The following is a 23799-nucleotide window of genomic DNA, read 5'->3' on the forward strand; positions in this document are numbered from 1 at the left end:
TTGGTTTGTTACATAAATGTTACTTTAATACAATAAATTACTTCGGGATGGGGTTTATAAATTAGCTGTGCTGTAAAATGAGCGGTGACGCGCCAACCTCCCTTTGCGCGCTTGGATGTGGTTTGTGCCTGGTGTGTGTGCGGGCGTTGGGGCGTGTGTGTGTGTGTGTTGGAGGGGGAGGGAGGGGGGGGGGGGGGGGGTACGTTTTGTGCAGAGGGTGGGAGCCCGGCGGTGCAGTCTTGTGTAGCGGAGGCTCTGGCTAGATCTGGTGGTTTACGGGTGTCAAGAAGCAGATCAGACGGAGTGCAGCAGCGCGATCTTCACATTCTGGACAAACGTGTAAACTTCTCCCTCACCTGCACATAGGGAGCCCTCTATATTTCTCCTCCTTTTCTGGGGAATGCCGCGCAGCCTGCTCTCCTTCAGGATGGAGCGTGTGTGGGATTGTGCCTCCTCCGCCGGGATGTTTATGCTGGGGGTGCTCTCTGTGCTGTGGCCGGCGCCAAACCGCGTTTGGAGTTTTAACCTTTACGCAGAGCATCCCACGGTTTACAGCGGACCCGACGGGAGTTATTTCGGATATTCTGTTGACTTCTATCAAGCAAACACTGAGAGGAACACGTGAGTGACCAAATAAGCTCCAATATATTCCTTAAAAGTTTGTTTTCGATTTTTGTTTTCTCCAATTATTCATTATAAAATGGTTAAATTGCAAAATGTGAGGTGGATAGTGTTTGTATTATTCCCCTATACTGATCATGTTAAATTATCAATTAGCTGTTTCTGTCTTCTATATGCCTTGTCCCCTTCTCCTCCTCTCCCCTTGTACCCACCAGGATTAGTGTGCTGGTGGGGGCTCCTAAAGCGAACACCTCCCAGCCGGGCATCGTGGAGGCTGGAGCCGTCTATTACTGTCCCTGGCCAGGACAGCCCGATAGCTGCACACAGATTCCCTTTGATAATTCCAGTGAGTCACCTGATACATTTTCAAACTTTTTATTTCTTTCGGATCACAACAGGAAAAACACTGACAGATTTTGAATAATTCTGTTTTCTCGGGACTGCGACTGTTCAAAAGAATTTGGAGGGACTGGATAGACATTAGGTCGTGATAGACATGTTCATTAGAAATCCACCAATGAGGCTTTTCTTGACCAATACTGACTACAACTTTCTCTGAGGTCTGAACTTCCCAGAAATTTTGATCGGTTTAGATTTTTTACTATTTTAATATAAAAGATAAAAAAGGGGGGATTTGGTTTTTGAATAGAGACTATAGTTTTTAATCAATCAGAAAATAAAGCAATTGCTCACTTTTGATTCAACACAAATGTCTCTATTCTTTATTTAATATTTAGTAAAATTCAAAAGCCCTCCAAAGTGCATAGTGTTGATTGGTGCGTTTTTTCTCTGAAACTGATGGGGGTTCTTAGCTTTAAAACATTTCATAAACTGAGGGATGAATATTCCCTCTTTTGTATTTGGCCTGCTCATCAGGTTGGTCCATTTTAATATTTTGATTGCTTGCTTCTAGTCTTCATGAGTGATCACATGTGTTGCTGCATTTAAAAAAGGACATAAAATATGTGGATCTCATGAATTTCTCCTGGCAATGAAAAACAAATCACCCCACAAGTCTGCTGCATCGTGTTCGTACTGCTATCCAATATATTATCATCAGTGTCCAATCTATGTCTCTGACACACTGACTAGTAAAGTGTGTGTTCGTGAACTAGAGGGAACGAATAGGGGGTGTGATAGGGAGGGGGTTAAACTGTAAGCACATGGGAATCTGGTTCCCAGTCGAAAGACCGGGAGATTGGGTGAGGTCTGCTTTTTATTAGATCTTGAAAATGTACGCCTGTGTCCTTTCCACACCCCTTGTCCCGCTCTGATTCTCCATCAGTCTGTCCCTCTCCTTCGTGGTTTTTGAGATCACAAGAAGAGCTGCAGATTACACTGAATGATAAAAGCAGTGGTTTCTTCTTTTTAAGGAGAAATCACATGTTTTACGAATTCAAGAAAAGATGCAAAACTACACAGCATGTTGGACAGAAGGCAGTATTTAAATCTTTGACTTTTAAGGAGATAAACTTCAGGCGGATGGAAAGTGAAACTGTGGGTTGTTATGCTGGTGTTAAGTTAGAGAGAATATGAAACTGCATTCATAGTATGCCAAAAGTGGAAAAGTAGTAGTTGGGGATGAAGACTTGGACATGTTTCGAGATGGACACAGTTAAAAAACCAATACCCCAAGCTCCTGGTAACTCTGGAGGAGCTGCAGAAATCCGTCCATCCAACAATCCATATTCTTACACTCTTGTTCCTTGTGGGGTCGGGAGGGGTGCTGGAGCCTATCTCTATCAGCGAGACGCTGCAGAGATCCTTATTGAAGAATCTGTGAATACAATTCGCAGGTTGTGCACTTTACACACTTTACGTTTCCTTTTTTGTGGAAGATTAGCTAGAAGAAAGCATCTTTTTGAAAGAAAGCTGTAAGAATCCTACACTTGAAATAAAATTTGGTCAGGTGAGACCAAAACTGAACTTAGAGTTGGAGTTGAAACCATGTTCATTTCTTTCTACTTCAGTTATGCATCACTCTGTGTGTTGGTCTCTCACATAGAATCCCAATGAATGCATTGATATTAATATTTTTATCATTTGTATTATTTGTCTTGACAATTATGATAAGAAGAATTTATGTGTTCAGAAAGAAGTTTGCAATGTGAATCAGCACTTTTCTTGAACTCACTAATAGAAGATGAAAGAAGACAAAAGCCTAATAGTGCTAAATCAAACACCTGCTTGTCTGAAACCACTGTATTCCTGTAAATCACTGTATGTGCTTGTGCACACATGTGCTAAAGCAGAGTGCTTAATGAGGAGGGATCTGCGTGGGTCTGATGAGACCCAGCTGGTCTTTAAAAAAGTGTTGGAAAATATCTTCATCAACTAAAACTCATACACCAAATAGGACATTTTATAGAGATTTCCAGTGTGGAATCTAAACCATCATCCTTGTGATCTTGTCTCAGTCTGAGTCAGTTTCTTGAGTGTTACTTGTTTATGAGAAGGCTTTAACAGAAAAAAAGCCACCATATCCTGTCAAGTGTTAGTCTCAGGGGGGCAAATGGTGTTTTGCTGTGTGTGTTAAAGGCCTGTTTAGGAGTTTGCTGTTTACGCTTGCTCATTAAGGACAAATGATCACAGACCACATTACCAGAGACTATGTCACTTTTACAGCAAGCACTTTGAAATCTCTGTTTTGTTGCCTTTTTTGTGTTTATGCCTTTTCCATCCTTCCATCTGCCCATCTATCTCTTCTACCAGATAACAGAATGATTAAAGTAAACGGCACCAGAGAGCCTCTAGAGTTTAAGTCCCACCAGTGGTTTGGAGCATCAGTCAGGACGCACAAAGGAAAAGTGGTGGTGAGTGGACATGATGTCGACGTAACTCTTGAAGTTTGGAGGTGTTGATAAAATGAAACTCAGAGATTTACTCTTTGCAGGCCTGTGCGCCTCTCTACCACTGGCGGACGGTAAAGAGAGATGGGGAGAAGGACCCCGTGGGAACCTGCTATGTTGCTGTCCAGAACTTCAGCGCTTATGCAGAGTACTCACCCTGCAGAACCAGTAAGTAAATCTGCACTTTCACCTGCAAAAGCCTTCATCTACATGTTGTGCTTTTAGGTGTTTAGATTATGTTCAACCTTGTTTTAAAAAGCAAATCGCCACAGAAATCGATAACATTGTATTTTGCTGTACTTATTTTGCAGTGGACATCAGAATTATTATTTTATGACTTAGAGAGACACATTCCAACCATAGTTTTAACAGTGGTGAAGAATTAGACCAGAAATAACTCCACTGAATAAAACATAGAATTGTGCAGAAACATATGATTTAATTGTAGATTAAATCTACACATAATCTCCCACTGATATTTGGCGATGACGGGTTTCCCTTGGCCATCAGCGACGTCCTGGCAGAATCTCTGGTGAATATTTGACCACTCTTCAAATTAGAAATGGTAGAGTTTATTTGAATTGTTTGGTTGACATTGACTGACATTTAGGCACAGTCTACAAATTTCTAGCAGGTGAACAGGACTTTTCTAGAAGCTTAATGCTGCCCGGTGTTCCTTCTTTACCCAGATTTGAGATGATTGTCCTGTTGGAACACCCAGCTTCAAGATGAGGTAGTTTGCAGTCATTTTGCACATGCTTTTAAATAGGAGTAAAGAGGATAAGAAGGAAATCCCTGGACAGGAAAGTTTATATTTCAATTTCAGGGGCAATCTTTACTAATGGAGAGAACTATTTTGCTTGGTGGGAACTTTTTTATAATCTTCACACAACTGTAGACACTGATATTAGTTGGTTGGTTAGGCAGATCTTGCAATTGGCACAAGGACTCCCAGAACCTTTCCACTTGCCCTTTCTAAAGTTTATCCCAGTCAATCTGTGTGTTTTGCATCACAACCAAATTTGTTTTTCTAAAGCGCAAGGAAAAAGTGTAGGAGACTCTTTTCGTCCAGCTGACAAGCAGTGCACATCAGTAGGTTGGGTTGGAAAAGTTGCATGCTCCTTTTTGGTTCAAACAGCAGGAGAAAACAGCACCTTCTTGACATTTTAAGACACAGGAACTGCATGGCAGTAATTTTTAGCCGTCCAGAGACCATAACCTTTGAAACCTGAGTATAACCTAATGCCTGTACCCAGCCAATGCTCACACTAGTGATTATTTTCTCTCATGAGATCATCGCTAAGACATATTGTATTTATTCTTTTCAAAGTTTAATGAGGTACATGTGAGATACTTGAAACAGAAACAAATCAGCATGACTAGACAGAAACAAGAGGGCAATTTCTGTCTCTTCTTTCCCCATAACAAATCACCTAGCCCAATCTTTTATAAGCCCCCATGGAAACCTAAAAATAATCTCTTCATCAGTTAATCAGTCTCTCTCTCCTCAGCCCTCTTCCCTCTGTCATCACAACTGTACGTTAGATTTATGGCACCCCTCACACTCCCCACCTTTTACCTACACGTCTTCTTTTCATACATCCAACTCTTTTCTGTGTCTTTCACCGTCTCCATGCGAGTTTCTAAATTCTGTAAGTAAATACGGCACACTGCCAAGATGTCATGATCTGAAGAAATGAAGGCTAACAGGTGGTACAAAGTAAACAGCAGATAAAATCTTGCCCTTGGTGTGCCCTCCATCATGCTCACGCTTTTATACACACGTCCTCTCTTTGGTAACTGGCTCAGTGTTAAATATTTCAATTTATGTTATTTATGTCTGTGCTGACTAATCAAGACATGAATAATTGCGCTGTAAACTCAACAGTTCCCATAGGGGAATATTTTGAAGAGCTTTCAGGACTGGGCAACTTGAGTCTGTATTGTGTGCTGGAGGCAGCGTTTTCTGCCACCAGCTGTTTTTTTTCCTTCATATTAACATATTTTGGCGGCCGCTCAGACCTCTGCTGTAACTGACTTATTGTTTACTCTGTAAATGCACTTGTATAGTCACGCATCATTAAGTTTCACCTCAGGCTGCCAGGGAAATGAAGACAAATTTATGATGCACACGGTAAGTTTGGTGTGTTTATGTGCAGTTAGATTATGTCTTTTAGAACAGAAAAAAAGATGATTAGTTTTAGTTTTTTTTATGTGAGATTCAAGTTTCTCTTATTGTTGGGAAGAGACATCCTGTGTTACACTAAAACTGTCTAAATATTCGAGCCAAGGACATCCAGCAGATTTACCAATTACACAGATTTTATTTCACATTTTTATGTCAATATTTGCTCGCTCCACAGAAGATTTAGAACAAGTGGTAAAAAATTCTTAAAGTGGTTTTGGTAAATTATGTTGTACTAGCTGGTAGATGAGAAGTCCCTTTAAAAAATCATCATATCCAGTGAGCTTTCCACATTTTCCTCACCCTAAAACCACAAACTTCAATCTTTTTTGTTGGGATGTTTTGTAAAGCCACCACAATGTAACATAATTGTCAAAGGTGCGTGTTTTCAAAATGTTTTATAAATGAAAATCAAATCATGACGTCCTATGTATTTAACCTCTTGAGTCTATACTCTGAAGAACCTTTCTGTTCAGCTGCCAGTGTTTTGTGGTATGTGTCGACTATCCTTTCTCAACTACGGACTGAAATTATTTCGGCTTCTAACAAGTATTCTTCCAGAATATCCATGTATTTATCTCTGTATTTATCCAATTCCCTATTATCTCTGACTGTCTTCCCTACAGCATGATACTGCCACCACCATGCACCACGGTGGTGATGATGTGACTTGTCTAGTATTCTTTGATCTTTGTGAATGGCATTTATTGAATTCCACTTTCTGATTAGGTGACTCCAGTTTTACTTAGTGGTATAAAAATAAAAGGGGCTGGACATCAATACGTTTTCAAGGTGTTATACTAAAAAAGAGCTGATCATCTGCAACCAGAAGAAAAGATAGTTTGTTGGTTCTTGACCTTGTTGCCAAAATCTGGGTATGCATTAGATTTGATGTTCATGCAAAGCAATCAGATCCCTTAAAAAAAATCTTTAGTGAAAAACAGTTTTCCATACATTTTGCATGTGTTTTCTGTTACTTTCAGATGATCCAGATCCAGAGGGACAGGGATTCTGCCAGGCTGGTTTCAGTGTGGATTTCACTAAGGTAAAAACCTGCAGGATGCATCACAAGTTTTCATCGGTATGATGTCCTGGATTATCAAATTGAAGACCTTCAAAGATTTATGGCCGGTGAGGCAGCTCTCTTCCCTGGAGAAGCCCCGCCTCTCAAAGTGACCCACTGCCTGTTAACATGCACTTACATGCACACATTCTTTCACTGTAAAATCTGTGTGAACCTTGACCTCTGCCTCATGATCCAACTCTACCCTCCTGTACAGGAAGCTGTCATTCTCTGCAGGATGTCAACAGGCATGACAGCAGAAAACATGTGTGCACACACACAGCTATAGCCTCCATGACAAAGCCAAACAGTGTAACTCTTCTGTTTGCACAAACATGTTCAGATTACTTCATAAATTATGGCAAACTGACCAATTTTTTTATCATTGCAGGAGGGAAGGCTTGTACTAGGAGGACCTGGAAGCTTTTATTGGCAAGGTAACTAAAGCAGCAGTGTTGAAATGATAGCGAATGAGCGGTATGAGACCTAGCAGTGAAGCCCAAATATGCACACTGATGCACTTGCTGAATCTTTTCTTTAAAAGGTTGAAATAGTTTCTCTCTCTGCCGCCTTTTTTCCCGCTTTTTCCTCCCTTGCCCGTTTGCTTAATGCCTCTCTCTGGCTGCAGTCGAACAGGAAGTGGGTGTTTAGGTGCTGTAATGAGCTGATCGGGGGTGAAATGGAGTGTGGAGGAGCTGCCCCTCTGCTCGGAGATATAACACAGGGTGGTTAGGGAAAGCTTCAGAGAAAGGGAAATAAAATAGGAGAGTGCACAGTGAGGAGAGAGAGTAGTTAGAAATTAGCTTTACTGTGGTTGTGACAGATACATGGTTCTTCAGAGAGAAAGATGAGAAGGGAGTGTTCAGATAGTCAGACAGAAAAAAAGACATGCATGGTTGACTAAAGCAGAGGGATAAAGTGTCTTAATAGGTGTAGCTGGAGTGTGACAGAGAAGTTGTTGGAGTGTGTCTGTACTCCTCCAGCTCCAGGTGTTTGAAGGTGTTTAGGAATGTGTATGGCAGCCAGAAATAGAAAAGATGTGCACCTGCTTCTTAGGAACATGGAGACTGTTATTGATCACTTGCACACACTCCTTTCTGTGTTCTTTGTTATCAAATCCCAAAACTTACTGCTAATTCTTTTGAGCTAGAAATGTACCAGACTTAGTTTTCTAGCTTGATTTACAGTGTTGTGAAAACTCACTTACTGATACCAAATTTGGGCATTTTTTTTCTATCAGATGATATTAATAATAGATTTTTTCTCCCTGATTGTTGTTAAATGAACTGGAGATTTTACACAAAATTCTATAACAGCAGCAGGTCACAGTACTTTCTCTCTCCCCCCGGTATTGGACAGGTATTAATACAAATAAGATTGAATTGGAATATAAGAACTTGATTATAAGCTCTTTACAATTTTATCTGTGTTATTTTTTCCCTCTGAGCTCAAAACTGCAACATAATAATAAGAAATTAATATATTGTTTTGAGAAATTTACCAAAAAGTATAACATCAGGTTATGAGTAAAACCATCACTGTTTTAGGGAATCACAGCGAACACAAAAGTTATTTGTTCTGCTTAATTCAGCTGTAATCATGATATCAAAAGCATGTGTTGTTATTTTGGTACATAGATTTAAATAGAAGTATAGAATATACACCTTATAAATTTAGTAGTAGTTTTCATTTTGTGCATTGTGAAAATTATTAAACCCCCTTTTGTATTTTACCATTAAACTAAACTGATATGATTTGGTTAATTCAGACTACATGCTCTAGTATCTATCCTTTAAAAAGCAGATATATTGTGATAGGTGTAAGTATATTTCTATTTATGTCCTTCCTGATAAATAAAATATTGAAGTGTATTATCAAAATCCCCAAATCAATGGAGTATTTTTGCAGATGGTGAGTATATATAAACTTCTGACATGCGCTGTAGTATTAATGCTGTTGCTGCTGCCAGATGTTAAATAATGAATGGTCCGACATACAAGACCCGTATTACACATGCAACATAAAAAGCTTAATGGATGGTTCCCTCTCTGTTTGCAGCGTAGCAAGGCAGGCTGCCTCCTGTTAAAACACTTCCTACAAATGTTTATAAAAGCACTCAGCCTGGATTTTTATGGCCTCTAATATACACTGATTATCTTTAGCCTTCGGCCTGATTCATCATAAAATAAGACTTATATACAACCTTGTTATCGCCAGGTGTGAAGAACATCTCAAATCAGCAGCAGTGACTCATGCATCTGTGTTAACAGTTTGTCTCATTAATCTGAGGGAGGTTTAATATTGACTGGACGTGTTAGCTTGAGAGATAAACTCAAAGCACGGTGGGAGAGGAACGGGTGAGGGGGTTAAGAGGGCACATTTTCCTTCCCGACAGTTCGCTCACACATAAAGGAGGATTTATGGAAGGTAGAGGATGACCACAGATAAAATCATTTGTTTGTTTAACCTCTTGTTGAACAGAAGAGGAAGGGTGTTGTTTGAGTGCCCACCTATCATTTATAATCCTCTCTGCAGAGAGAAGTGGAGGATTTGTGATTTTTATTTTTTTTCAGAGAAACATTGGGGTTTCTGCTCTTGCTTTACCTGAAATGTGTTACTTTTACTCTAGGAATGGTTCACATGGAGCGGGCAGCTGAGCCAAACTTTAGCAGCGGGGCTCCCCTACTCAGCTCCCATGTGGTTCAGAGCACTGTCCAAGAGCAGATGTCTCAAGGACTCTCTTCTTTCTGTTTGTTTTTTTCTCCAACAAGTTTGTGTGTGTTTATGTGTGTGTGAGTGCAGGTCAGGTGATGACAGCGGGGATAGCAGAGATACTGAATGGCTACTCTTTAAAGGCAGTCCTGAGACGAGTTCCAGGAGAGAAACAAACCGGAGCTGCTGAAGACACAAATGACGACAGTTACCTTGGTAACACTCAGGAATGCACTCATGCATGAATCATAAGCTTAATGATAACCAGCCTAATTATCAAGAATGAACAAGATCATATACCGAAACCATTATTTTTTAAAAATGAACTCCAACACCGTGTATCTCTTCAGGTTACTCTGTGGCAGTGGGCGAGTTTACAGGAGACTCAGAACAAGGTGAGCAGACTTACAACCAACTGCAGAGAAAACTCAATGAAAAAAAAAGCATTGTTGACATTGATCAGAATTTCTAGGAATTATTAGTAAGTCAGCATAACAGCAGGTAGACTCTATATATCTGTCAATGGGTTGTCCGACATGCATGGCAGTAAAAAGCTTTTTCTGTCCTACATTCACAAACATAATTCATGTTTAACTAACACTCCTTGTGGGTTTGCCTTGAAATAAAGTGGAAAAGTATCTCATACTATTAAATACATCCAATGAAATGTGGACCACTTTTGAGTCCACATTGAGTCCTTGTTTGAGTCCATGGCATCATAAATGCTTTTAAATGTTAGGTAAAATCTACGAATAAACAAAAAATCAGTCTTAAGTGTCTTCTTCGATAGGATAAATGAACCTTCTTCCAAGATCTGGGCCTAAATCCTGGAGAAATCATGTGGGATGAGCTAAATGGAATAGAATATAAGCAATGAGCCATAACTCATGATGTTCTAGAGTGATTGTGCAAAATTGAAAAGATCCCTCTCTCTCTGTAAGCTTCAGTTTAGTGAAATGTTAAAAAAGAAGACTCTGTTTGCAAAAGTTTCACAACATGACTACAAGTGAATGTCACAAAGTTTGTCGATTTAAAAACCTAAAAAATTCAACCAGAAATGCCATTAATTTAGTAGATGAGTGAGAGAAGATTTTACACAATAAAATGGTTAATACAGTGATGGATAAGGAGTGGACAATGCTGTCTTGTGTCAGAAGCAGTAACAAGGGCTGTCTCAAACCATCTAGGTCATGACCCAGGAGGGACAAGTCTTTAGGAACCCCTGATAAAGGGATTTCCTGTCCACCATTCTGACTGGTTAAGATGATTGCTGGCAGACTTCACAAACCTTTTCAGGTCAAGAGCTGATCCTGGCTTTCGTCTGGAGGTGATGAAATATGGGATGCAAAGAGATACAGGCACACACAAAAACAACAAAAAAGAGAGGTCCCGTTTCTGTGCTCAAAGACACAATCAAAGGAGTCCTCCAGGAAGAGACGCATGGCTTTTTAGGTGGGAGTTTCATCCTGGGCAATCTATTGTTTGGTACTGTTTGCTTAAAATCAAACATTATCTGGCTCTGATCTGACATTATTCCAAAGAAGTTACATGTTTTCCTGTCTTTGTTTGGCTCCAACTAGTACGCAAACATTGACTTTCCTAGAAGTTGTTTCTAGGAGAGCAAATAGGTTTTTTTAACCTAAAATTTGTATGTTGATAAAATGTTACACAGACATACCAATGTTTAAGGTAGATGTTTAGTATCTTACAGCTTAAAGAACAAAGAATATATTTATTTTTAAATCTAATTCTGAGTTTGAACTTCTTAGGAATCTAAAAGGTAAAAAGGTTTTGCACAGCCTTGCAAAAGTGTTCAGATTCCTTTAAGCGTTTTACGCTGTCTCTCTGCAATCACAAATTTAAATGCTATTTATTTAGATTTTATATGAAGTAGGCAACTGTGAAGTGGAAGAAGAGAGACAGATGGTGAAAATATTTTTTTTACAAACAAAAAAGTGGGAGGTACGTTTGTACTTTGACCTTCTAAGTAAATACAATGTAGAAGCAACCTTTCCCTGCAATTAGTCATTTGGGGTACGTGTCTACTAGTTTTGTACATCTTGAAATTACACGTTTGCAGCTTCTAAGAGGTTTTTGTGGTAGAAGGCCTGTTACAGGTTTGTTTTTGTCAGTGTTCTGTTCAACCTTCTTTGTGCAATCTCTGACCAGTTTTCCTCTCCCTGCTGAAGTAAAGCAATTTCTCAGCATGATTCTGGCAATTCCACATTTTACTGTAGGGATGGTCTGTTCAGGGTGATGGGCTCTGTGTTTCAACAGATCCTTTCACCTGAGCTATAGATCTCTGCTGATTCTTCAGAGTTACCTGTAAAGCTGTCAGGTTTAAATGGACACTAGGTTTGCAGTTGTACTTTACTGTTTATATTTTAGATGATTGGCAGAGCATTTTTCTGTGGGATATTTGGGGCCTGCCATGCAAAGCAATGGCAGGAACCTATTACTATTGTCGGAGAGAAGCGTCTCTTTAATATTCTTCTTCTTTATTTTTCTTCCGTCACCGTTAATGCGGCTCATACCGCTGGGTGCACACCTACAAATGAGGTATCAAAACGTGCAGAAAATTCACGCCATTGGAGCTATTACTTGTGGTGGGATTTGGGGTTAACGTGGCGACATAATTCGCAAAAAACTACGAAAAAAAACCCATTATAAGTCAATGGGAAAAATCCTAGAAATACCCTATTTTTGAGGATTTTCTGTGTCGTCACAAATTCACCTAGAAATGCCATTCAAATTTCATTTTGTAGATACGTCTGTGATCTCTTCGAAAGTGAAGACGGCTCGTCGATACCAGTTACGGTTTGTCCACAATTTGCCTCTAAGCGACCCAAAGTTTCTCATTTTTCCTAAAGTTAGAGTGCTTCTCTCGCTGATTAGAGTGGGAGATCAAGACAACTTTTTCAGCCCAAATCATTTTTGAAATCGCCATCACGCCCACAAATATCGCACGATTAGTATCAAAATCGGTCCTGACATTGATACGCCTGTCTGCTCCTGTAAAATGTTTTCGAAATTTATCTAGACCGTACGGTTTTCTGTCACGGTGCTTCAGAGCAAAGTGATGCGACAGGATTTTCTGAGGCTCTCAGGCTCTTTCACTAACACTTCACACCTTGGTGTGAAACTTATTTAACATAGCAACGGAACTCAAGAGGCTATTGGCTGCTGATTTGGACTACAAATACGCATCGCTGTAGTTCTAACTATCCTCAGTTGAAACAGATCAGGACTGAGAACTGGCCTTTAGAACTACCTGCTGCTATGGGCTGTATATAACTGATTTAACTCAGTAACTGTTACACATGGGATTAGTTTGGCCCTTTGAAATGAAGCTTAACAAAAATTTCAAAATAAAAGCCTTGAATATTTTTACATCATGTAATTGCTCTTTTTGGCTTTATTTGACTTTTTCATCCAAAGCACTGTTACACATGGTATTAGTTTGGCCCTTTGAAATGAAGCATAGTGAAAATTTCAAAATAAAAGCCTTGAATATTTTTACATGACGTAATTGCTCTTTTTGGCTTTATATGACTTTTTCATCCAAAGCACTGTTACACATGGGATTACTTCGGAACTTTCAAATGGAGCATAATAATAATTTCAAAATAAAAGCCTTGAATATTTTTACATCAGGTAATTGCGCTTTTTGGCTTTATGTGACTTTTTTATCCAAAGCACTGTTACACAATGGAATAGTTTGGCCCTCTGAAATGAATCATACTGAAAATTTCAAAATAAAAGCCTTGAATATTTTTACATCATGTAATTGCTCTTTTTGGCCGTATATGACTTTTTCATCCAAAGCACTGTTACACATGGGATTACTTCGGAACTTTAAAATGGAGCATAATAATAATTTCAAAATAAAAGCCTTGAATATTTTTACATCAGGTAATTGCTCTGTTTTGCCTTTATTTGACTTTTTCATCCAAAGCACTCTTACACGTGGTATTAGTTCAGAACTTTAAAATGAAGCATACTGAAAATTTCAAAATAAAAGCCTTGAATATTTTTACATCAGCTACTTGTGTTTTGAGCATTATATAACTATTTTAACCCAAGGACTATTACGCATGGGATTAGTTTGGCCCTTTGAAATGAAGTTTAACAAAACTTCCAAAATAAAAGCCTTGACAACATTTTAAATCGTACCGAATTGTGCACGTCCGCCTCGCTTAACGTTCTTGCGGTTCTCCGCGTGCCACTGATTACGTCGCGGCGTTCTTTAGCGTCGACGCCGATTTGCGGCGCGACGACGCCGGGCCCGAGCCCGACGGGCGCGCCTTGGCAGGCCCCGGCTAAATTTCTTCCGAAATTTTCTAGTTAGATTTTGGGATTTTGTTTCATCACTTAAACCTGCATTAAGCCTCACTGCAACTTTATCCCCAACTTGTCTGCTGAGTTTGTTGGTGCTGTTTGTTCACTAACAAACAGTTAGTGAATACTAACTGTTTAGTCACTAACATTCGCAGAATAGCTATAATTATATTTAGATTAATAAGACAATTATTTCGGAGTGGAGAGGAGTGAATACAAATATGATATATTTTAGTCTTTCATTTGCAAAACCTTTGAAAATTGTATAGTTCTTATTGCACATATTGAGTTATGGCATTTTTTTTCTGTGCATTGAAGTCTATGGTTGCAAAGTGACAAAATGTGAGAAAGTTCCTGGGATATAAATATTTTTTTCAAAGCTCTGTACATAGGAATGTGCAAGCTGTTTTGTTTTTCTTCTTTCAACCATTTTGGTTTCAATTTAAAGTTCTAAAGTTAATTTTTTTTTTTTTCTGCAGTCCAAATAAAAAGCACAAGGAATTTCAGCGCAAAAGCAGCTCTGTTTTATTAAAGACAAAACAGACAGAACACCACAATCATGATATTTTTCACACAATTTATAGCTTTCTCTTCAAAGAGCGTCACCACACAGTCTGTCAAAAATTTAAGAGACTCCCCATTTTCTCAGCCATCTTTACCAATCAGCATTCAGTGGAAACTCTGCGGGACAGCTCAGCATTTGCATGCCCTCATACCAACCCTGCAAAGCCTCTGAACACCCTCAAGCACAACACATGTCACGGAGTCTTAAAGTGAGTCTAAAGAGGCAACACATGCTCACTGATGCGCTGTGTTGTGGTACAAAGCTCCTTGTGGTCGTGTTCTTTAAACCACTGTCAGAGTGGAGAGCTGGTTGTAACTGGGAGCTCAGAGCAAAGATGGAGCGGGGAATTAGTCTGGCGGTCGAGTCTGCTGGGTTCAGACACACAAGGCAGGAAATTGGGGTTCTATCTGCTCTCTTTGGGTGGGACCCTCTGATCATCCTCATAAGTTCAGAGCGCTGCACTCATCAATCTCCGGTAGAGAAGAGTCTGAGTGCCCGATCGGTGGGGTTTGGCTGTGGGACGGATGGGAGGGTGGTGGCCTCCCAGATAACCTTTTATCAGGATGTTTTCATGTCTGTGCATCATTTTCACACAAATTTAAATATGTCTTTATTTCCCTAGAACTTATCACTGGAGTCCCAAGAGGAGCACAAAACTTTGGATATGTAAGTATGGACAGCAGAATGCATTGTGCCAAAGAATTCAGTTAGTAAAATGTTATTTAAATCAGATTATTCACAGTTCACAAATGTCAAACTGTCATTTTACACCAAAATAAAACACTCAAACGTATTGATCTTGTGCATTAGTAGTTATTCAGAACCCATATGAATACATACAGTTTCATATTTGCAGGCAATAATTTGTTTGAAATTGTATTCATACGATTGAGTTTTAATTTGTTTATTTATATTGTAGCCCCAGATGTGGTATTTGATATGAAATTATTTTTTTTAATTGAAGAAAATATATGCAAATGTTAAAAATCATTCAGCTATTTTCACTTTTCTCTTCCTGCTTTAGGGGACTTGTTACTCATAAAGTGAATTTTCCATTTGTTTTAATAATGGATTCTTCTGACATTTTGTCATAAGTCATTGTCTTGTTGGGACAACAAAGGCCTGTGTTCTTTCCCTTTATGCTTTTTACCCTGCCTCTAACCTGAGGGAAGAGAAAAAAATATTCTCGTTAGTATTCATTAGAATGACGTTTCATTTTATATCCCCATTGCAGAGGGCACAATAAATAATGCACAAATAATGTCTAGTGTATACAAATAATAACTTTAATGCAATGTTTGGTCTGCTATTATATTTCATGGTACATTCATGGTCTCCATAGCAATAACGTAGATTCATCTAAAGAGAACAAAGCAGTTAAAATTGGAACTCGTATTTATAGATTTATTACACACAGTGATATATTTAAATGTTTTATTTCTGTTCATTTTGTCATTTATGGCTCACGGATAACGATATTTGGTATCTTAGAAAATTCCATTATTACATAAAACTAATGAAAAAAGTTTTTTTTAATACATGAATACCTACTGGATAGTTTGTCCCTGCAGTCCAGGTCAAGGCTGCTTCTTTCCATGAATTCCTGCATTGATGGAGTGGAGCGTGGATGAGATCATCCAGTGGTTCAGTTGAATGATCTTAAAGACTCCCCAGTTGTTTTAATGGCAACCTTCAGTTCATCTATACTGCTGGCGATGGTATTTCTGATCTTTCTGGAAAATACCCTATAGATTGTCTGTGAGGGTTTAGTTCAGATCTGCTGACCAGTCAAGCACAGTGATACCATCACTTGTCTATTGGTACGGTGAGCAGTGTGCCAAGTCCTGCTGGAAACTGAAATCAGTATCTCCATTGTTAGCTCTTTTGACTTTGAACTTAAAAACCCAATGGACCAACACCAGCAGATGACATGACTCCCATATTATCCTTGGACCTCAAACAGCTTGTATTCTGTGCTTCTCCCCAATTCCACCAAAGCTGGGGATCTTGATTTCCAAATGAAATGCAAACTTTACTTTCAACAGAAAGGAGGACTTTGGACCACAGAGCAACAGTAGAGTCATTTTCTTAATCGTTCAGGTAAAACCTTCCTGCTATTTCTTGTCCAGGAGGCGCCTATCAGAAGGACTAGAGCAGTTGTGGCACATGACCTGGGTACATCTATGTGTGGTGGCCCTTGGAGGTCTGGCTCCAGCTGTAGTCCATGCTTTGTGCTTCTCCTGAAGTCTTTTGAACGGACTGTGCTTGACAGTCCTTTCAACCTGCTTTAGTACATTTTCCCTTCACACCTTTTCCTTCCACTCAACTTTCCATTACTATGCTTGGACACAAGACTCTGCCAAAAGCTTGTAGTTAACCTTCTTGTAGAGGGCATCAGCAATTGTCTGCCGGACAACTTTCCTCACTATTTCTCTCTGGACAATAACATAACCATAACAGAGAACTTTTAATTCCCAAAAATACTTTTTTATTGGTCTCTGTAACATTGTAACATTCTTATTTAGTGAGAAACTGAATTTGGGGTTTTCGTTATCTGTAGCCCATGATATTCCCAAAGTTACAAACATAAATGCTTAAAATAACTGACTGTCTCTCAAATGAATCTTTTGGGGTTTTTAAACTGAATTACTGAAATAAATTACTTGTTTAATGATATTCAAATTATTGTGATTTAACTTAGTAGAAATATGGCAAGGGCTTCTTAAAAATTGACTACATTTGGCTCTCCAGAGGTTGGCACAAATTATTGACAGTTTGGACACATTTTGTTAAAAACATTAAAATACTTTAAGTTGTCACATAGTTATTTTTATATCAATGTATTCCCCCGAAAGGATGTTTGTCCAAATGAATGTAGTCCTGAGTGTTACTATGTGTTAAATGGCTGCACCAGTTTTGTTTGTGCATCTTCAGTTTACAACATTTGTTTTCTTATGGGAACATGTCCCGAGGGCTAACTGTGTCAATCCTCCTTAATGACATAGAGCTTCCGCTTTATTTAGAGGGCACTGACCCCACCTAACCCTCCTAACCTTGTTCTACACACACACTCACAGCCCCTTAACCTGCAGTGTAACCACAGGCCTCACCACAAACAGAATGCCAGAAGAATCTGCCCAGTACAAACATTTCTCTCTGAGCGTCTCAGCAGAGGCGGCTGTGTGTGAGCAGGTAAGCCATGTTAGAGGCTTGGCTCTGGAACGGCTGTCAGGCCTGATCAGGTTTCCTCTGTGACCAATCCAACAATTGAGACCAAAGGAAAGTTCATTTTCAAGCTATTGATCCAGTGTTTGTGTTTACACACGATCATCTGTCCGTAAATTTCCGTAAGTCTACACTTCTTAAGATCATTTCTGGGAGATCAGTGATTGAGTTAACATGCATCCTCCTGCACATGTGTGTGTCTGTATGTGTGCATAGCCTCTGGCTGTCTCCATGTGGTTGTTATTTTAGTTCTTATGAAGGAATTCTTAGCCTCCCCTTTCTGTCTTTCCCTGAAACTGGGGTTAGGATGGGGGTAGTAGAGAGACATGGGGGCAAGGAGGGGGTGTGTTGCACAAGGAGAGGGAGAGCAGGGAGAAGAAACTTTCAGTTTTATAGAAGCTCTTTTATTGCTTTTCTTGAATTAATGTCTGTCATGTGGTTTGTATGTTTGATGCTGAGGGGCAACAGTGGTAAAGTCTGGTGTTTTTATGAGTCAAGTCATTGTTTTATATAACATCAATTCACTGCAAATATCTCTTGCTGACCATTTATAAGAAAACTGGTCCAGTTCATAAACAGAAATATACAACAGGTCAGTTAGAGCTGCACAATAAATGCAATGGCAGTCTTCATCAGTGTTAGCAATATCACAACCACAAAGTCCTGTTTGAATACAATGTATGGTGGCTATTATGTTCCTATTTGGACAGCCTCAAGCTGTGCTTGTTTTTCACATTTCATGTATGTTTTCAGTGACTAAAGATACTGAAACTCACCAAGTTTGGAGGGGACATTATGTTATGGTGCAGGAAAAAAACTCAGGGAAATATGTATTAATTATAAATATTGTCATCAAAATGGTGAGTTGCTGTATTGAAATGATATATTTTCCTAATATTGTGCAGCTCTAATATAAATCCAAAACATTATACACACAGATTTAAATTCAATCACATACATCCCACTATAGATATAATACAATGCAGTCAAATACATTTTACAGTGCCAATTTATAGAAAGTTGCAATCATTGATTCTGCAGCAATTCCTCGTCTTTCTCCCAGTGGGCAGTTGGCTGGATCAAGTCATTAGCTTTGCAGCAATATCTGATCCCATGCAAGTATCACAGATTCTCCCTGTTATGTCTGTTTGTTTCAGGTGGCAATGATCAACTCCACTAATCTCACCTTCATCCAGAACTTCACAGGGGAACAGGTGGGATCATCATCATATCCCCAGACCCAAGAACCTGTTGTTCTTGTCCTAAGATTGAATTATTATGGGTTTTTGGTTAAAAACTAAATATTTGTTTCCTCGTCTGTCTTTCAGATGGCGTCCTACTTTGGCTACTCGGTGGCCGTCACTGACTTGAACGGCGACGAGTAAGCAGAGAATTCCCTTGTCATTTGAAACAAAGGTAATTTCACCGCCATCCTTGCCTCTGTTCTTGAAAGCATATATTGTATGTCCACCTAGCACAGACGATATCCTGGTTGGAGCACCCCTCTACATGGAGAGGGAGATGGAGAGCAAACCCAGAGAGGTGGGAAGGGTGTATCTGTACCTGCAGCTGGCTCCGCTCATGTTCTCTGAACCCATTGTTCTCAGTGGCACCTACACTTTTGGACGTTTTGGGACCGCAATAGCACCGCTGGGAGATGTCAACCAGGATGGATATAATGGTATGCAGAAAATATGCTTTCTGATGATGAAAAACTTAGAGAAATTAAAAAAAGGAATCCTATAAATATTTTTCATGTGCTGCTGCTACGCATCTCTATGTGCGGTTTACGTTTTACGGCAGTCTTTATAATGAGCACCAGGTTTTTTTCTGTGATCTTGTGACTGTCTGCCTGTTGGTTCTCTGACTGAGGAAATCCTGTCAGGATCCTTAAATCCTTTCAGCCAATCAGGAAGTGCGGCGACGAAAGGTTTTGCGTGTGTGAACCTTCCTTCATCGTGACGACTGCGTTGAAGGCACATATGTTGTGTGTATTGGGGGCTATTTTTACCTCACCAGATGTGGCCTGAGATAGAATCATCTGGGATTTTTTTGTACTGCAGCCCAGAGTTCATTCCTCATGGAAGTGTTTGTTTTATTCTCACGTTAATTAGACAATGACTGACACGCACAAAGCCTGGAGCCCAAATGCTAAGACCTGTGGATTGTGCCATTAAAGATGAATGAAGGGATCCACATCTGGCCCTTATATGACATCAGTCCTACTGATTTATTTTTAATTTACTCATGGGCAGCATGTGTTAAAGTGCACACCGTTCCTTTAAATCCCATTAACCAGCAGATCAATAACCAAGGGATCAATACTGACACTTTTCCTTGCTACAAACATAAATCACATCTGCTGTCTGTCAGTCTGGGACACTATGAGGATTTCTGGAAAATAGTTCAGATATGTGCAGGATTTTATAGTTCAGGATTTTGGAGTCAACCTGGCAGATTGGTGATTTAGGATTTCTGATTGCTATTGTTACACTACTGTGTTCGTGTACTGTACAGTGGTTTTTCAAAAAAGCATTCATTTTCAGATTTTACCACCTTACAATTTCAACAGGGTTTGTCTGGATTTTGTCAGTCCGCAACTTAAATTCTGTATAAATCCAGATATTCTGTAACAGCATCAGAGGTTTGTTAGAGAACATTAGTGAACAAACAGCATCATGAAAACCAAGGAACACAGCAGAAAAGTCAGGAATAAAGATATTGAGAGGTAAAGAGCAGGGTAAAGTTATAAAACAATGTTTCAAGCTTTGGACATCTCACAGAGACTGTTCAACTCAAAGAGGTAGAAAGTGGCACAACTTAAGAGATCTGCAGCTCAGGTGAAAGACTTTCTTAAGAAGTGGACATTTTATCTGACCAAAAAGATGGCCATTGTTGAAAGAGACATAAAAAGTCATGTGAAGGACACAGCAAAATGTGGCAAAATGTTCTCTAGTCAGATAAGTCCAAAATTTAACGCTTTGAAATACATGTAAAGTGCTATCTGTGGAGGAAAATGAACTATTCTTCTGAACAGACCATCCTACTTTGAAACATAAAAGTAGCAGCAACATGCTGTAAGGGATGCTTTTCTTAAGCAAGGATGGGAAAGCTGGTCACAGATGATGGATGTAGTTAAGTATAGGGCAATACTGGGAGAAAATCTATTAGTTGTGAATTTGATTCTAGCTTCCTGTAATGAATATGTGCTCATTTGTGGGTATGTGACTAAAAAATAGATGTATAAATTCAGACAATTGCACCATTTACAGTGAAAATACTTGAGACTGTGGCAGGAGTTTGGTTGGACATTTAATACTAAGCAGCTGAAGTGGCACGGTGTAGAGCATAGCATATTCATATGTTACAATGGCCTGATCAAAGTCTAGACCTAAATCCAACAGATAATGTATAGCAAGACTAAAGTAAAATTGTGATTCACTAACTTCATCCAATCTAACTGACCTTAAGCTGTTCTGGAAATAATGGCCAGAAACGTAATGCTCTAGTTGTGCACCACAGACATACTCCATAAGACTTGCTGCTTTGAATGCTACTAAAGGTGACTCTATAAAACATGGATCTCTTTTCCGAATGTATTTGTAAAACGTTTGAGACAACTATGTATACTTTTTTCCACTTTATGTTGGTCTATCACACAAGATCACAATAAAATACATTGAATCTTATGATTGTAATAAGACAAAATGTGACAAAAGTTCAAAGGGTCATGTGTACTTTTGCAAGGCACCATTAAACCTGCCCTCTGATTTTAACATAATCACAGACATTCTTTATGAAATGACTCTGATGACTCCCCCCATCTCCCACAGCAACCCCAAAATTCTTCTCAAAAACAGAACCATACCCGTTCTCCGTCATATTTACGATATTTTTCCCCAAGTGTCAGCTGGTAAGCCCTTACAATTTAGCTAATGTAATTTGCCATGTGGCTCCGCTTGTTTATAATTTTCATCCGACAACACCAGCTTTTCCTGTCACCATTGGGTTCAGTATATCAGCTTGTTTCAGTCTGTGAGTAAGAGTCTCCTATAGTTTTGGTTTCAGTGATCGCAGTGGGTGTTCTGCTGGATTGTCTGCATTGTGTGGGACGCTGTTGAGCAATACCAGTGAGTGACTTTCACATTATTTGAAGACTTTTTTTTTTAAAAAGGAGCTTATTATTTTTGTACAGCTATTCAATTATGTACACAATGGCTCACACAGACATACAGACTCAGAACACATGAACACACATAGGTTCATTTATACACTTGCATACACACATGGTTGCATTTATCCTCTCTCTACCCCACAATCTGCTTCATGTGGAACCAGTTGTTTAGGCTACGAGAGAGGGGGTCCAGAGACAAACAGGATGTCTAGAGGGATTTTGGACAGTTATAGTGCTGATGTAGGACAGTGCAAAGGAATGGACATTAACAAGTTAAAGAATATATCCCAAAATCTGCTTGTATCCTAAAAAAATGCATTTTTTGCAAAAAAAATGCAAACAGGTGCTTTTTCAACAATCAACATTTGGACAGTATTTCATTTTCCTTATTTTAGATAACATCACAGTAATATAACACTGATGTAAATACTCTACACTTAAAGAACAGACTGTCATCTTTACTTTGACTTTTAAGTCCAGGTTAGATAAAGAATTGATCTTTCTTCAATATGCAGGCCTCCTATATTGTGGGCTCAAATTTATATTCAAATCAAACCTGCTTTATCTGATGTGTTGAATATTTCTGCATTATTTTTGTTATTGGCTAGTAAATTTAGAGATTTAGGGCTGATAAAAGCATGTCCCAGTGCAAGTTAAATATGTGACTCCAGGTAAATTTCTCTGATTCATACATCCATTTTGTACCAACACTTTCATTTATAGCCTGTAGCCAAAGCATTTTATTGCCCACATTCTTAGACGTAGAGTACATGACAGTGTACCAGTTTATATTTCTAGTTTTTTTTTATTAATTCTGAACAGAAAGTTATTGAATTTCATGTAAAAAGTTTGTTTTTTGCAATTTAAAAAAGCCACAGATAAAAACATATAAGAATTGAAACAAACTGACTAGAACTAGAATAAAAATAGACTAGACAAAAAGATTACAATGTCAGGCCTTATATAAATGCCAAAGAATAAAAATGAGTTTTAAGGGGTGATTTGAAGTGTTCAAGACTATGGGCAGATCTAATGTTGAAGGGTAAGTTGTTCCGTCAATTAGGAGCAGTGACAGCAAATGCCCGGTCATTTTGCGGTCATTTTGACAGCATTGTAATTATATTTTCTTACAGAAGACCGTGAGTAAATTACAGAAAAGTACTTTAACTTATCTGTTGTCAAAGCAGGTAGGAAACATTCACCAAACCGGTACAGACAAATCTATGATGGGTAAAAAAGCAAAGTGATAAAATTTGAGGCAAATAAAACATACTCCTGAGCTCAAAAATGAAAAATAATCCACTGAGGTCTACAGCCAAAGGCAGAAAGATCATCATATCTTCAAGGTAAACATATTATAGATGTTTCAAGAATGTAGATTCCAGTATTTGTTTGATAAAAAGCCCATCCATTTCAGCAGCAGCATTCTCTAGACAAGAAAATAAGATCAGTCTGTGCCTGTGTTATGGAAAGGCAAAAGTATGCAGATCTCTGGAATCAGAACGTGAACTGAAGCAACATCATCTGTAGAACATGTGTAGGCTTTGTGCCACATAGCATGCTTGGCTTTCCATGGCATGGGGTCACTATTGCTTTTTAACGATTTCATGTGGAACGGTAGGTTGAACTCTGCAGCTTACAGCTTAAAGTGAGCTCAGATTGAGCCAAATACAGAACATTTGACTGGCGGTTACTTCACAGTTCAGCCTGACCCAAAGCATGCTGTGAAAGTAAAGCTGTGGTTTTTGAAGGTGAAGATGCATTAATAAATCACCAGGTTGGATTGCAGTCTGTCTGTTGAGAGGAAAAAAGGCTAAAACATACAGAAACTAACAGTTGAAAACATTAAATAAAGTCTTGGCACTGCTTCACAAAGGGAAATAGATTGTGTTTATGGCTCCAGAGAGTCACTACTGACGATAACTTAGAACTCAGCGTTCAAGATGAACATTTAATTGTTGAATTTGAATTTTTTTCTAAAACCATCCCTCAAATTTTTTGGGAAGCCTCTTAAGAATCCATTAGAGGTAATCTTGTTGAATGTGTTTGAAGTTGAGAGGCTGCATT

The 23799-nt window shown here is 39.0% G+C and overlaps 1 protein-coding gene across 1 annotated transcript in view; it reads left to right on the top strand.

Annotated features, from left to right (window-relative positions):
* Window positions 1–222: 222 nt before the first annotated feature.
* itga8 (integrin, alpha 8) overlaps window positions 223–23799 on the top strand; it is a 53831-nt gene continuing 30254 nt past the window's right edge. The window contains exons 1-12 of the mRNA XM_032554652.1: window positions 223–621; window positions 837–967; window positions 3334–3434; window positions 3515–3638; window positions 6639–6700; window positions 7110–7155; window positions 9521–9646; window positions 9781–9825; window positions 14956–14999; window positions 18716–18772; window positions 18887–18939; window positions 19034–19239. Coding sequence (XP_032410543.1) covers window positions 401–621; window positions 837–967; window positions 3334–3434; window positions 3515–3638; window positions 6639–6700; window positions 7110–7155; window positions 9521–9646; window positions 9781–9825; window positions 14956–14999; window positions 18716–18772; window positions 18887–18939; window positions 19034–19239 — 1216 coding nt within the window. The 5' untranslated portion in view covers window positions 223–400. The remainder of the gene's footprint in view (window positions 622–836; window positions 968–3333; window positions 3435–3514; window positions 3639–6638; window positions 6701–7109; window positions 7156–9520; window positions 9647–9780; window positions 9826–14955; window positions 15000–18715; window positions 18773–18886; window positions 18940–19033; window positions 19240–23799) is intronic.

This window comes from Xiphophorus hellerii, chromosome 3, assembly GCF_003331165.1.
Source record: "Xiphophorus hellerii strain 12219 chromosome 3, Xiphophorus_hellerii-4.1, whole genome shotgun sequence".
NCBI classification, from domain to species: Eukaryota; Metazoa; Chordata; class Actinopteri; order Cyprinodontiformes; family Poeciliidae; genus Xiphophorus; species Xiphophorus hellerii.